The sequence below is a fragment of the Rhinolophus hipposideros genome (genome assembly GCF_964194185.1).
Source record: "Rhinolophus hipposideros genome assembly, chromosome: 21".
Lineage (NCBI taxonomy): Eukaryota > Metazoa > Chordata > Mammalia > Chiroptera > Rhinolophidae > Rhinolophus > Rhinolophus hipposideros.
In genome coordinates, this window is record NC_138067.1 from 35,026,840 (window position 1) to 35,039,747 (window position 12,908).

Sequence of the window (12,908 nt, forward strand, 5' to 3'; positions counted from 1 at the left end):
AATTCAATGTCTAGAGAGTGGCTTCCCACCTGATCTCCCTAAGTGAAGTCCTTCCATCAGCAAGTCCACTGCAAACACAGAGGACCCATCACTGGGATGATTTATGATCTTGTTCTCATATATGCTCTCATGAAAGTCTCCAACGTGAAAGACTCTAAGGTTAGCAAACAAAAGCATAACCAAAAAAGAGACATCTTCATACTGTGGAACTGTCAGTATTGCCAAGGCTATTTGTACGTAGTCAGAAGAGGCACCACCCGGACATAACGAGCCCACTTTATAATGCATAGCCTGGACTTCAGTCCTACATGGAGGAAATAAAGACAACTTGGGAATGGTAAATAACTTAAAATATCGCTAAGTACTTGCCATCTGAGATAAACCTTTATTTATCATAGCTGTAAATTAATAGATAATGTCTAACATGGATGAATCACGAACAGGTGATGTAAGCACATTGTTTAGAGACAGAGAGAACCACCAAGAGAAACTGCTGAAAGAGTTAAAAATGGTGGATGCCATAGACCACAGATGAGGAAAGGTAGGCCGGGAGTAATTGCTATGCATCATAAGCCCTTCTGCATGATTTGATGATTTAACCTTATGCATGTATTAGCAGTACTCTGATTTGTTTTTAATTTTTTTTTCAAAGAAAATGACTGGAAGGTTTTTTCTTGTGTAGCATTGTTTCATTCTGGAATTTTCCAATTAAGCTTTTGGCTAAACACATACATATGATAATGATAATTATTCAGGAATCGGGAGGTTTGCAAAAAACATTGTGTGCCATTAGAGTAATCAAGCTCAGCTCTAACACATCTCAGCTTTTCAAGATAATTAGACCACACTGGAGGCCCAGATGGGGTGTATGAGAAAGCCATGGGTGTCTTCCATATAGTAACAAGAAAACATCACACAAAACTACTCAACTGGCAATTGAAATTTGCATGTTAACTTAGTACACAAGAAATGAATAAAAATGCTTGGATTGGGGAAAACATTTCCCTTTAAAGACCAAACATAGAACATAGGTGCAGTAATGAATGTCCTGCACAACTCATCTTAAGCCCCTTTGAAATACAATCTTTAAAACTGGAAATAGTTTCTTCCATATCTTCCATTTTTAAAAAATGTCACCTCCTACTGGGAACATCTTTGTTGTAAATTCACACACAAAAAAAATTATTAACCTATTAATTCATCTCACAGAGATGTTTTGCATGTCTACTCTGTATGAGGCCCAGAGTTGGTGCTAAGAATGCACTGGTGGAAAGGTACATACAGTCCCTGTTCTCAGCACAACTTATGATCCCGTGTAGAATATGGATAAGTAAATAGGCAATTTCACCACAATGTGACTAGCACAGTGGCATAGTTAATACAGGTTGGATAGGACTGCATGTGGGAGGAACAATTATCTCAGGTGGCCCCTCTCAGGACAGCAGTGAGAAGGCTCCAGGGCAGAAGTGCTATCTAGACTGAGAGTGACAACGGAGAGTCCAGCAGGAGAATCTGAGAGAAGTTAACTATGGCTTCTGGAATGAAGGACTAAGGCTGGGGGGGCGGGGAGGAGGAATAAAATGGGGGAGGGGCAAGAGGTAAGGTAGGAGAGCTAAGCAGGAGCCCATTCATACATTTATGTTTTGTAAACAACATACCCCAGGTTATTTTAAGGACATAGAGCAATAATAAGGCATTTTGGGTGGGGCTTGAGGACCAGCTCTGGTATCATTAGATTTTCACTTTAGAAATTTATAAATTCATTGTAGATTAAATTCTATTATTTTCCTTACTTTCCAATCATCCATACTTTTTACCCATTTCGACTGTTGTTAAGGTCATTCGACAAATATTTGAGGGAAGATAAGAATTATGTAATAATTACAAAGAGTTATTAGATTTACAAAGAACTTTGCCATATGTATTCTCACTGCGTATACTTAGGAGGCAGATGGTATAGACAGAGATTTGGGCCCGGTTTCACCACTCTTCTACCCTGTGCCCACGGAAGATACTGATTACTAACTCATGACACAAGGTCCTGATTGTCTCAGACACAACCTCAAAAATCTCGACACAAAGCTCCAGGCAAGCAGTGCCATCTACTTGAGTTGACACTTAATAAAAAATGTTATCCTAAAATGGTATAAAGCACATACATTATGGAATCATACAGACTTCGTTCAAATTCATGAGTTCCTACCTCAATGCTGGATCTAAATTACGACTTCTCTCAGCCTCAGTTTCATCATTTTAAAATTAGAAATAAAAACATATAACTCAGAGGACTATTGTTAACTAAAAGACAGAAAAACGAAATTATATTATCCGTGCATTTAACTATGTAAATTCAATGGTTATATCCTGAAAAGAGAGAGTGAGACAGAAATCAGCAACAATTCCACACAACGTGCATGCGCCCCAGAGCAAATATGAGATGGGAAACATCCTCCATAGCACCATTAGTTAGTCTCAATTTCAGTGTGTCTCTCATAAATGAGCATCTTGTTACACTGAGAGTGGTTCTGGTGTTTGAAGGGGCAAATTTTCAAAAAAAAACACAACCCTTAAATGCAAGCCAACAATTGTCATGTGTTATTTAACTGAAGGACTAGCAGTCTATCCCAACTCTGGAGGCAAAACTGATTGGGAGGGCCTCTCTAAGGATATAATGGATATAACCCTAACGGATATAAACACGGCCAAAAGAAATCTTCCAAATTCCACTTCCAAGTAAACTGCAAAAGGTCACTACAGACAACCACTTCCACTGTAATGATAGGGGAAAGAGTGGATAAAGTAAAATACATTTATTTTTACAAATATCACAAAGCAGTCTAAAGGAACTAAATTCTAGAGGAGGACAAGACTTCATAAGCAAGAAGAGATTTGCCAAGTCTGAGCATGGGCAAGGCAGATAATGGTGCCTGCCACCGTCAGAGGATTCTGCTTGACTAAGGAGAAACCACTGATACTTTAAACATTTCTATGGATTAAAGCAACAGATGAGAATATATAAGACCCCAAAACACAGAGTTAGTCCTCCTCTTTGGTTCAATGGGTGGCAGTGTGGGAGGGTGGGGCCTGGACTGAAAGACAGAGAAAGATCTCCTTCAACTCCTAATGATGGATCCAAGTCCTACTAGAAAGAGGGGCCCTTAAGAAGCTCACATTAGATCTTGTCCTTAAGACATTTGAAGCTCAGGTGAACTGAAACTAACAAACCACACTCCAGCCCTAATTCAGTTCAGCTCTTGATTGGATCTGAATGATCAGCTGCTCATTCTAGGTGACTGGCATAGGAAAAGGTTTGTCCTCTCTGGAGAAAAACTATTGGCTCCAGTCACCTTGGTTCTTTTAAATACAATGTCAATAAATACAACGTACAATAAAAATTATGAGATGCAAAGAAGCAGAAAAATGGGATCCATAATCAAGAGAAAAAAAATACATGCACATTCTCATATGACCCAGGTGCTGAAATTAGTAGAAAAGAACTTTAAAATAACTTTTTAAAATATGTTAAAGCGCCTCACTCAGATCAAAATACTTTACCTCTGGGACCAGAAAATACTGCACAGAATCATCCAGCAACTTTCCTAGTGTTTATTTCAGAGAAGAAGTAGGACTCATATTGTTCAAACAGATTTGGTTTAAATTGTTCAATAGATCAAGATGTTGATGGTTGGAGGAGATCCAAGATGGCGGAATAGATAAACACTGTGCCTTCCATGAATACATTAAAATTACAACTAAATTTAGAACATTCAACCTGGAAAATCATCTGAAGTCTAGCTGAACAGAAGTTTTATTTTATAACTAAGGATATAAAAAAGAGGCAGCATTGAGACCGGTAGGAGGGGTAGAGATGTGAAACAGTTTGGCCCCTAACGTCCGTGTGGCATTTGAGAATCAGGAGGGACAGCTCGGTTGTGGAGGTTCCCCACAGAGGAGTGTGGGACATCCAACCCCACACCAGTCTCCCGAGGCCAGAGTGCTGGTGCCAGGAAGAGGAGCCCCCATGACATCTATCTGTGAAAGACAGTGGGGATTCTGACCATCTGGATGGGACAGAGAAATGCAGAAACCCACACATCCTCTGAAAGGGTCCATACACAGTCTCACTCATTCACAGGCACTCACCCTGGGCTCCGGTGCGGGAACGGTGACTCAGGGGGTGTCAGAGGCATGCAGAAAGCTGACTTGATATGTGGTGAGAGCTGTAGGACAGTCACCATTTTCCCTCAGAGGGAGCCTTTTCCAGGGCAACCAGCAGGGTAGGCGCCATCTTTCCTCTGTTGAGCCTGCTCCTTGAGTTAACAGTCAGATCTGAAGCTGATTGGTCTGGTGAGCTCCGCTGCTCCACCCTGCTGACTCTGCTGGGACCCTGCCCCAGAGAGAGTCCTAATAGCAGCAAGAGAAAGGAAATCAGTAACTTATGAGGGATCTCCCACAAGATTGTCAGCTGATTTCTCAACACAAACTTTGCAGGCCAGAGGGATTGGCACAAATATTCAACGTGATGAAAAACCAGGACCTATAACCAAGGGTACTCTACCCAGCAAGGTTATCACTTAAAATCGAAGGACAAATAAAGAGCTTCCCAGACAGAAAGCTAAAGGACTTCATCAACATCAAACCAGTATTGCAAGGAATGTTAGAAGGACTCCTTTAAGATGGGGGGCGGGGGGAATCAAAATTATGAACAATCAAATGGCAATAACTACATATCTATCAACAGTTACTTTCAATGTAAATGGATTAAATGCTCCAATCAAAAGACGTAGTAGGGGGCCGCCGGCCCGGTGGCTCTAACCGCAGGGGGCAGGCGGTTAGAGCTCCATACTCCTAACTCCGAAGGCTGCCAGTTCGATTCCCACATGGGCCAGTGGGCTCAACCACAAGGTTGCCAGTTCAACTCCTTGGTTCAACTCCTCGAGTCCCGCAAGGGATGGTGGGCTCCGCCCCCTGAAACTAAGATTGAACACCGCACCTTGAGCTAAGCTGCCAATGAGCTCCCGGATGGCTCAGTTGGTTGGAGCGTGTCCTCTCAACCACAAGGTTGCCGGTTTGACTCCCATAAGGGATGGTGGACTGTGCCCCCTGCAACTGGACCTGGAACTGAGTTGCGCCCTCCACAACTAAGACTGAAAGGACAACAACTTGACTTGGAGAAAAGGCCTGGAAGTACACACTGTTCCCCAATAAAGTCCTGTTCCTCTTCCCCAATAAAATCTTTAAAAAAAAAAAGTCATAGTAGGAGGGCTGAATAAATAAGAAAACAAAACCCTTACATATGCGGCCTACAAGAGACTCACTTCAGATTGAAATACACACACATATGTAAAGTAAAGGGATGGAAAAAGTTCATGAAAATGGAAACAATAAAAAAAAGCTGGGGTAGCAATACTTATACTAGACAAAACAGATTTTAAAAAAGACAAGAGAAAAAGAAGGACCCAGTGATTCCACTCCTGGGTATTTATCCAAAGAAACCCAAAACGCTACTTCAAGGAGACCTCTGCATCTATATGCTCATTGCAGCATTGTTTACAATTGTCAAGATGTGGGAGCAGCCTGGCCTCTACAGAACATAGAGTAGGTGGTAATACTAGGTCTGACAATTAAGTTCATGAACTTGTTGCAATGATGTTGCCAACTTTTTTGATATCAGAGGGATTATTCATTATGAATTTGTACCAACTGGACAAACAGTTAACCAAGTTTACTATTTGGAAATGCTGAAAAGGCTGCATGAAAAAGTTAGATGACCTGGACTTTTCGCCAACAGTTCACGACTCTTGCATCTTGACAATGCGCCAGTTCACACAGCACTGTCTGTGAGGGAGTTTCTAGCCAGTAAACAAATAACTGTATTGGAACACCCTCCCTACTCACCTGATCTGGCCCCCAATGACTTCTTTCTTTACCTGAAGATCAAGGAAATATTGAAAGGAAGACATTTTGATGACATTCAGGATATCAAGGGTAAATACAACAACAGCTTTGATGGCAACTCCAGAAAAAGAGCTCCAAAATTGCTTTGAAAGGTGGACTAGGCGCTGGCGTTGGTGCATAGCTTCCCAAAGGGAGTACTTTGAAGGTGACCATAGTGATATTCAGCAATGAGGTATGTAGCACTTTTTCTAGGATGAGTTAATGAACTTAATTGTCAGACCTCATACCCTGTTTTCCTGAAAATAAGACCTAGCCGGACCATCAGTTCTAATGAGTCTTTTGGAGCAAAAATTAAAAGAATCTGACATGATATAAGACCCGGTCTTCTTTTACTACAATGTAAGATTGGGTCTTGTCTAACATAATATAAGACCGGTTCTTATATTAATTTTTGCTCCAAAAGACACATTAGAGCTTATGGTCCAGCTAGGTCTTATTTTCGGGGAAACATGGTATAAACAGATCTCATATATTGCTAGGCCACGGAAGGGAATGGCATCTTGCCATCTGCAGCTACATGGATGGACCTGGAGGGTATTGTGCTAAGTGGAGTGTCAGATGGAGAAAGATAAATGCAATGTGATTTCGCTTTTATGTGGAATCTAAAGAACAAAATAAACAAAACAGAAACAAACTCATAGATACAGAAAACGTTTTGATGGTTGCCAGATGGGAAGGGGGTTAGGGGTGTGGGTAAAAAAGGGGAAGGGATTAAGTACAAATTGGTTGTTACAAAGTAGTTATGGAGATGTAGGGTGTAGCATAAGGAATATGGTCAAGAATATGGTAATAACTAGGTATGGTGTCAGATGGGTACTAGATTTGTTGGAGTGATAGATGAGAGGGGGTTAGGGAGCAGGGCAAAAAGGGAGCAGGATTAAGAAGTATATACTGGTAGTTACAAAATAATTGTGGAGATGTAAAGTAAAGCATAGGGAATACAGTCAATTATAGGCAATAGCTATGTATAGTGCCAGGTGGGTACTTGACTAGCCAGGAGGATCATTTCTTCAATTATATAAGTGCCTAACCACTACGCTGCACACCTGAAATTAAAATAAAATAATATTGAATATCGTGTAATTGAAAACTTTAAAGAGGAGGGAAAAAGTGAAGGGAATAAGCGGTCCAAATTTCCAGGTATAAAACAAATAAGTCATGGGGATGTAATGTACAGCATAGGGAATATTGTCAATATTGTGATAGTATAGTACAGTGTCAGATGGTTGCTGGACTTATGGTGATCGCTTCTTTAAGTATATAAATGTTGAATAACTATGGTGTACCCCTGAAACTTATATAATATTGTATGTTAGCTATATTATTAATAGAAATCTTGATAAAGAAAGAAAGATGTTGATGGTTGATGTTCAATCATTAATAACAAAACCTAGAATTGGTCAAAATCTAAAAAAAGATTTCATAAACTTTTTTTCTGTCTAAGTAAGATGAACCAGGAGCCTAATACATTTAGGCCTCCTTTAGGGTGGGTCTTCGAGTGAATAGCGAATGAGTCACAGCCCTTAATTCTGATATGTCAGCCATCGCCCCCTTGAGTTTCCACATGGATTCAACAACTGAATATGAAGAACCGAACAGCAGCAGTTTAGTTCTAGTACTACAGGGGTAATCAAAGTCACGTCTACCATACACAGCAATAGATAGTCAGAACGTATCTCCTGACTAATATATAGAGAAAAAATTACCATAAAATCTTATACCTGGTGCTTCAATACAATAGCATTTGAAAGTTATTATTTTTCTGATTCATTTTCATATGCTGCCTATGTTTTTCTTTTAAAAGTCTTTTATACCCATACAATTTTGTATTCAGCTTTTTTATTTAAATATAAGCATGTGCCCATGTTGCTACATAACCTTGGTTTAATAATAGGGTCATAATATGAGGAGACTTTGAATATTTTTATTGAGATACAATTTGCATACCATAAAATTCGTTCTTTCAGAGTGTATAATTTAGTGGGGTTTATCATATTCATAATGTAGTGTAACCATCACCACTATCTAAGTCAAGACATTTTCATCACGCCCCCCAAAAAAACCTGTGCCCATTAGCATTCATTCCCCATTCCTACTTCCCATCCCTACCCCTCAGCCCCTGGCAACCACTAATCTACTAATCTATTTTATGTCTCTATGGATTTTCCTATTCTGCACATTTCCTATCAGTGGAATTATACAATATGTGGTCTTTGTAGCTGATTTCTTTAACTTAATATAACATTTTTAAGGTTCATCCATATTGTAGCATGTATCACTACTTCATTTCTTTTTATGGCCAAATGACATCCCATTGTATGAATATACCATATTTCGTTTATCCATTCATCAGTTGATGGATATTTGGGTTGTTTCCACTTTGGCTATTATAAATAATGTTCTATAAACATCTATGTACAACTTTTTGTGGGAACAGTGTGTTCAGTTCTCTTGGGAATATACTTAGGAATAAAACAGTTGCATTACATGGTAATTCTATGGTGCTATGGAGGAACTCTCAATTTCTTTTTCAGAGTGGATGCATTATTTTTTATTCCCATCAACAATATGTGAGGGTTTCGATTTCTCCACATCCTCACTAACACTTGTTATTGTCTGTCTTTTTACTTACAGCTATCCTAGTAGGTATGAAGTGGTATCTCATCCTGGTTTTGGTTTGCATTTCCCTATTGACTAATGGTGTTAAGCACCTTTTCTATGCTTATTTAGCCATTTATATATCTTCTTTGGAGAAATGTCTATATGAATCCTTTACTCATTTTTAAATTGGGCAACTTAATTTGTGTTTTTATTGTTGATTGTAAGAATTCTTTATATATTCTGGACACAAGTCCCTTCTTAGATTTGCAAATCATCAGATTTTTCTCCCGGTCTGTGGGTTGTCTTTTCACTTTCTTGATAGCGTCCTTTGAAGCACAAAAGTTTTAAATTTTTGTTAAGTCCAACTTATGTATTTTTCCTTTGGTTGCTTAAGATTTTGGTGCCTTATCCCAGAAACCATTGCCTAATCCAGGTCACAAAGATTTACCCCAATGTTTTGCTCTAAGAGTTTTATAGTTTTAGCTCATACATTTAGGTCTTTGATTTATTCTGGGCTAATTTTTATCTATAGTGTGAGGGTGACTTTGAATATTGCCTGTTAAGTGGAGATAGGATCGAGTGTTTTATATCAAACTGGAGATGAAGGAATGAGCAGAGGAGGAAGAGTGAGACATATGTTCTGGGAAGCAACTAATTCAGTGTGGCCAGAGCCTAACGTGTGCAGAGAGTATGTTGGGAGTTACGACGAACAACGGCATCCACAACAAAGGATGGTGAAAGGCAGGAACCTTGTTTTCCTCCTGGTCTCCATCCACCACTCCCCAGCCTCACCAAGCAAAGACAAATGTAAGCAAAAAAACAATTTACTGGCTAGAAATACAGCTTTGAACAAGCCTTCAATCTTCCCTGTCTCCCCATCCAACCAGTGCCTCTCCTTAACCTCTCCAATGTAGAAATTCTAGAGCATTTATTGCTGAAAACATTCAATGAGAGTGAGTAGTTTTCTGTAGGCTACTGGAAGTTTTAATGATTCTGAAGTAAGGAAGCAACATGGGACTTGCGTTTTAGGAAGGTATGGTAGTGAAGAATGTCACAGTTCTCAACGTGTTTTTCTAACATATACATTGAAGAATCACATGCAAAATACACGAAGGGCTACCACACAGATCAGCTGTACTTATGCATAGTATTTGGTGCCCTAGGGTGCAGAAAACCATGAATTACAAAACATAAAGTAGAATCAACAAGATTGGTGGTTGATTGGATGTAGGTAGATAAGGACTCTTGGTTTCAGGATTGGATACCTGGATGAGTCCTGAGGCCAGTTATGGGGATGGGGAGCATGGACAAAGAACAGGTGTATTGTGGGGAAGGAGGGGAGTTGATGTAGATAATTTTGAACTTGTTGAGTTGAAAGTGCCAGTGGGACACCGAAGCAATTGCGTCTAGCAAGTATGTAGTTAGTGTGACCCTGGAAGTCAGGAGATCTGGAATGAAGATGTAAATTTAGGAATTGTCAGTTTATAAATGGAAAAATATGAGCTCACTTAGCAAACATGAAAAGGTAATCTAGGTTCCAGGCCTGGAAGAGGGAAGAAAGAACAGAAATAAGAGTTCAACAACCCAGGCAGCAACTTTGTACTTAAGTATTTCATAGCCTTCCTTTGAAGCCATTGTGTACCAGCCCCAACACGGCGTCTAGTGCTTCCCGTTCTTTCCTGCTTTCCCTTCTCCATGTTGCCAGCCTTCTCACCATTTGTTCACTCAGCTCACCAGACATCCTGCCTGTGCTCTGCCTTCATCTAACTGTTCATGCATGCAGCCATTTACTGAGCAGCTGCCCTGTGCCAGGCACTGTGCTTGGGTCCTGACCATATAGCAGTGACCAAAACGACATCCCTGCCTCAAAAAGTTTACATTATAGTAAAGGAGACAGTCACACAAATAATTAAATGGACATATTGGGGAGAGATACAGTCTTTGAAGAAAAAGCAAGCAGAGTAAGGGGGTGTAGAGTGATGCAGGTGTTTAGGATAGCAAGGAAGGTCAGCTCTTGAAGTGACATTTGAACAGAGATCTGAATGAATTGTGAAAGCTTTGGATAAAAAACGTCTGGCTGGAACAGAATGGAGAAGTGGGGTAACAAGGGGCTAAATCATGTATGTCTTTATAAGACAAAGGAAGGAAGTCTGGCTTTCACTCTGAGTGACAAGGGACCATTGGAGAGAGGAGTATTGAGTAGAGGAGGGACATGAGCTGACTTGGATTTTAACAAGATCCCTTTGGCTGCTGTGTTGAGAATAACTGTTGGGGGCTAGGGCAGAAATGGAGGGATCTTTTAGGAGACCATTGAAATAATCGTGGCCAGGATATTGGTAGCGCGTTATAGAGAAGTAGGAGTGGAGATGGTGAAGAGTGGTCCGATTCAAGTGGTCAGATGGAACAGACAGGATTTGCAGTCAGAACAGATGTGGGGGTGAGACAGAAGTCAAGGAAGACTCCAAGAAGGAGCAGTTGAGTAAATGAGACTAGTTACTTCTGTCAACCTTAAAAATAAAATCATCAGCAAAAATGAGTTCATTCAGGAATAGCCGAGGAATTGCAATTTGGGACATGCAAACTACGGTGACACAGGCAAGTCTGCAGAACAAAGTAAGGACACATTATTTTATAGCGAAAAAAGAGGAAGTGGGGAGGAGCGGTTATACGCAAAAGTCCATTGGAGGACAGCGAACGTTTAGGGTGGCGGTGGCTTCTCATTGGCTGAGCCCTTGCTGGATAAGGAGAAAACCTCCCTTCCTCCCGCTAGGGTGGTAAAGAAAGCTGCTTCGTGCCCAAATTTGTAAAGTAATCTGTGACGGATAGCACCTCTTGAGAATTATCCCTTCAGGGCTTCCCTACCCCACTTTGAATGAGCTTTTCCTTTATTCATGTTCACACCTTAATGGAGCACATTGGAGAAAGGTTAGGTTTAGGGAGGAAGTCGGGATTAGGGCTTTGGACACACAAAAGTGCCAATTATACATCCAACTAGAGAAGGTTGAGGAGACTATCGTTCCTACGAATCCAGGGTTCACAAAAGGGATCAAAGCTGCAAATAGGCAGGATTGGTCTGTGTACAGAGGCACTGAAAGCTACGAGCCTGAACGGGACCATCTGAAAGTGTTGTGCTGAGTCCCAGCGGCAGGAACTGCGCAGGGGGCGGGGGGTTGGCGGTAGGTACCGTGATGGGGCCCGGGAGCTCCATAAGGCGCACAGCTGCCTCCACGCGGAAAGCACCGGGTCTTAAAGGAGCTTGTCAGCAGTTTGGGTGGGCAACTTTCCAGGCAACGGGATCAGCGTTTGCCAAGACACGGGACTCAGGACAAGATACGACGGCCCTGGCAATGGTGGAAGCCACCGCTGAAGTCAAGAGGGCGCCCCGCACGCCCAGTGTCCTGGCGCCAGAAGGCCGTTGCCTGTCCCTAAACTCCTCTCAGCCGGCCCAAGCAGGGTCGCGCTAGACAAGGCCAAGGGGCACCACCGGGACAACCGCGTCCGAGAAGCGCTGAGCCGCCCGCAGCCGGCGGAGTCTCGCGAGAGCGCGGCCTCGCTGGCCCAGCATGCCTCGCGCCGCCGCCGCTGCCGCCGCCGCCGCCGCCGCGCCGCGGCTTGAGGGCGGGAGGCTGGGGGAGGGTAGCGGAGCCGGCGCCGCCGCCATGTTGATTCTGAGGCGGCTGCTGTAGGCACCGACGGAGCGAGCGGGCGTGCGGAGCGGCAACCGCGGCGTGGGATCTGCCTGTCTGCAAGCGGCCGGGAACGGCGGCGGCGGTGGGCGCCATGAGCGGGGGCACCCCTTACATCGGCAGCAAGATCAGCCTTATCTCCAAGGCGGAGATCCGCTACGAGGGCATCCTCTACACCATCGACACCGAGAACTCTACCGTAGCCCTCGCCAAAGGTACTCCAGGGTGGGGCTCCCGGCCGGGCAGCCGCTCGGGACTGCGCCCGGTGCTCGGGTCGCGCGCGCGGCCCCCGCGCTCCCTCCCTGCCCCCTCCGCCGTCTTCCGGGAGGCCTCTCCCTCCCGTCCCTCCGGGCCCCGGCGTCGCGGCCGGGCCGCAGCCTCCCCCCCAGGGCTCCCTGCTTCCACCGCCGAGGTCCGCGCCTTCCATCCGGGAACTACCGGACCGGGAGCGGGGCGGGCGGGCGGGCGGGGCGGCCTGCGCTCCCAGAACGGGCAGGAGAACGCCGACACCCGTGCCTTCCGACTCCGAGATTCGGGGCTTCTGTCGTCTCGCCGCAAAACAAAGCCCGAGTAGCCAAAGAATCTTTTTTCCGCCTCCCTTGAGTGCAGTGCTGATCTGTCGAGTCCCCCGGGCCGTCTTCTCCCGTTCTCCCTTGCCGTTGG

The 12,908-nt window shown here is 43.3% G+C and overlaps 1 protein-coding gene across 5 annotated transcripts in view; it reads left to right on the forward strand.

Annotated features, from left to right (window-relative positions):
- Positions 1 to 12,155: 12,155 nt before the first annotated feature.
- LSM14A (LSM14A mRNA processing body assembly factor) overlaps positions 12,156 to 12,908 on the forward strand; it is a 57,571-nt gene continuing 56,818 nt past the window's right edge. For 3 of the 5 annotated variants that reach the window (XM_081031069.1, XM_081031067.1, XM_081031068.1), the window contains exon 1: positions 12,156 to 12,460. In XM_081031069.1, the coding sequence (XP_080887195.1) occupies positions 12,340 to 12,460 (121 nt within the window). In that variant the 5' untranslated portion in view covers positions 12,156 to 12,339. The remainder of the gene's footprint in view (positions 12,461 to 12,908) is intronic. The other 2 variants (XM_081031070.1, XM_081031071.1) reach the window with 2 other exon arrangements.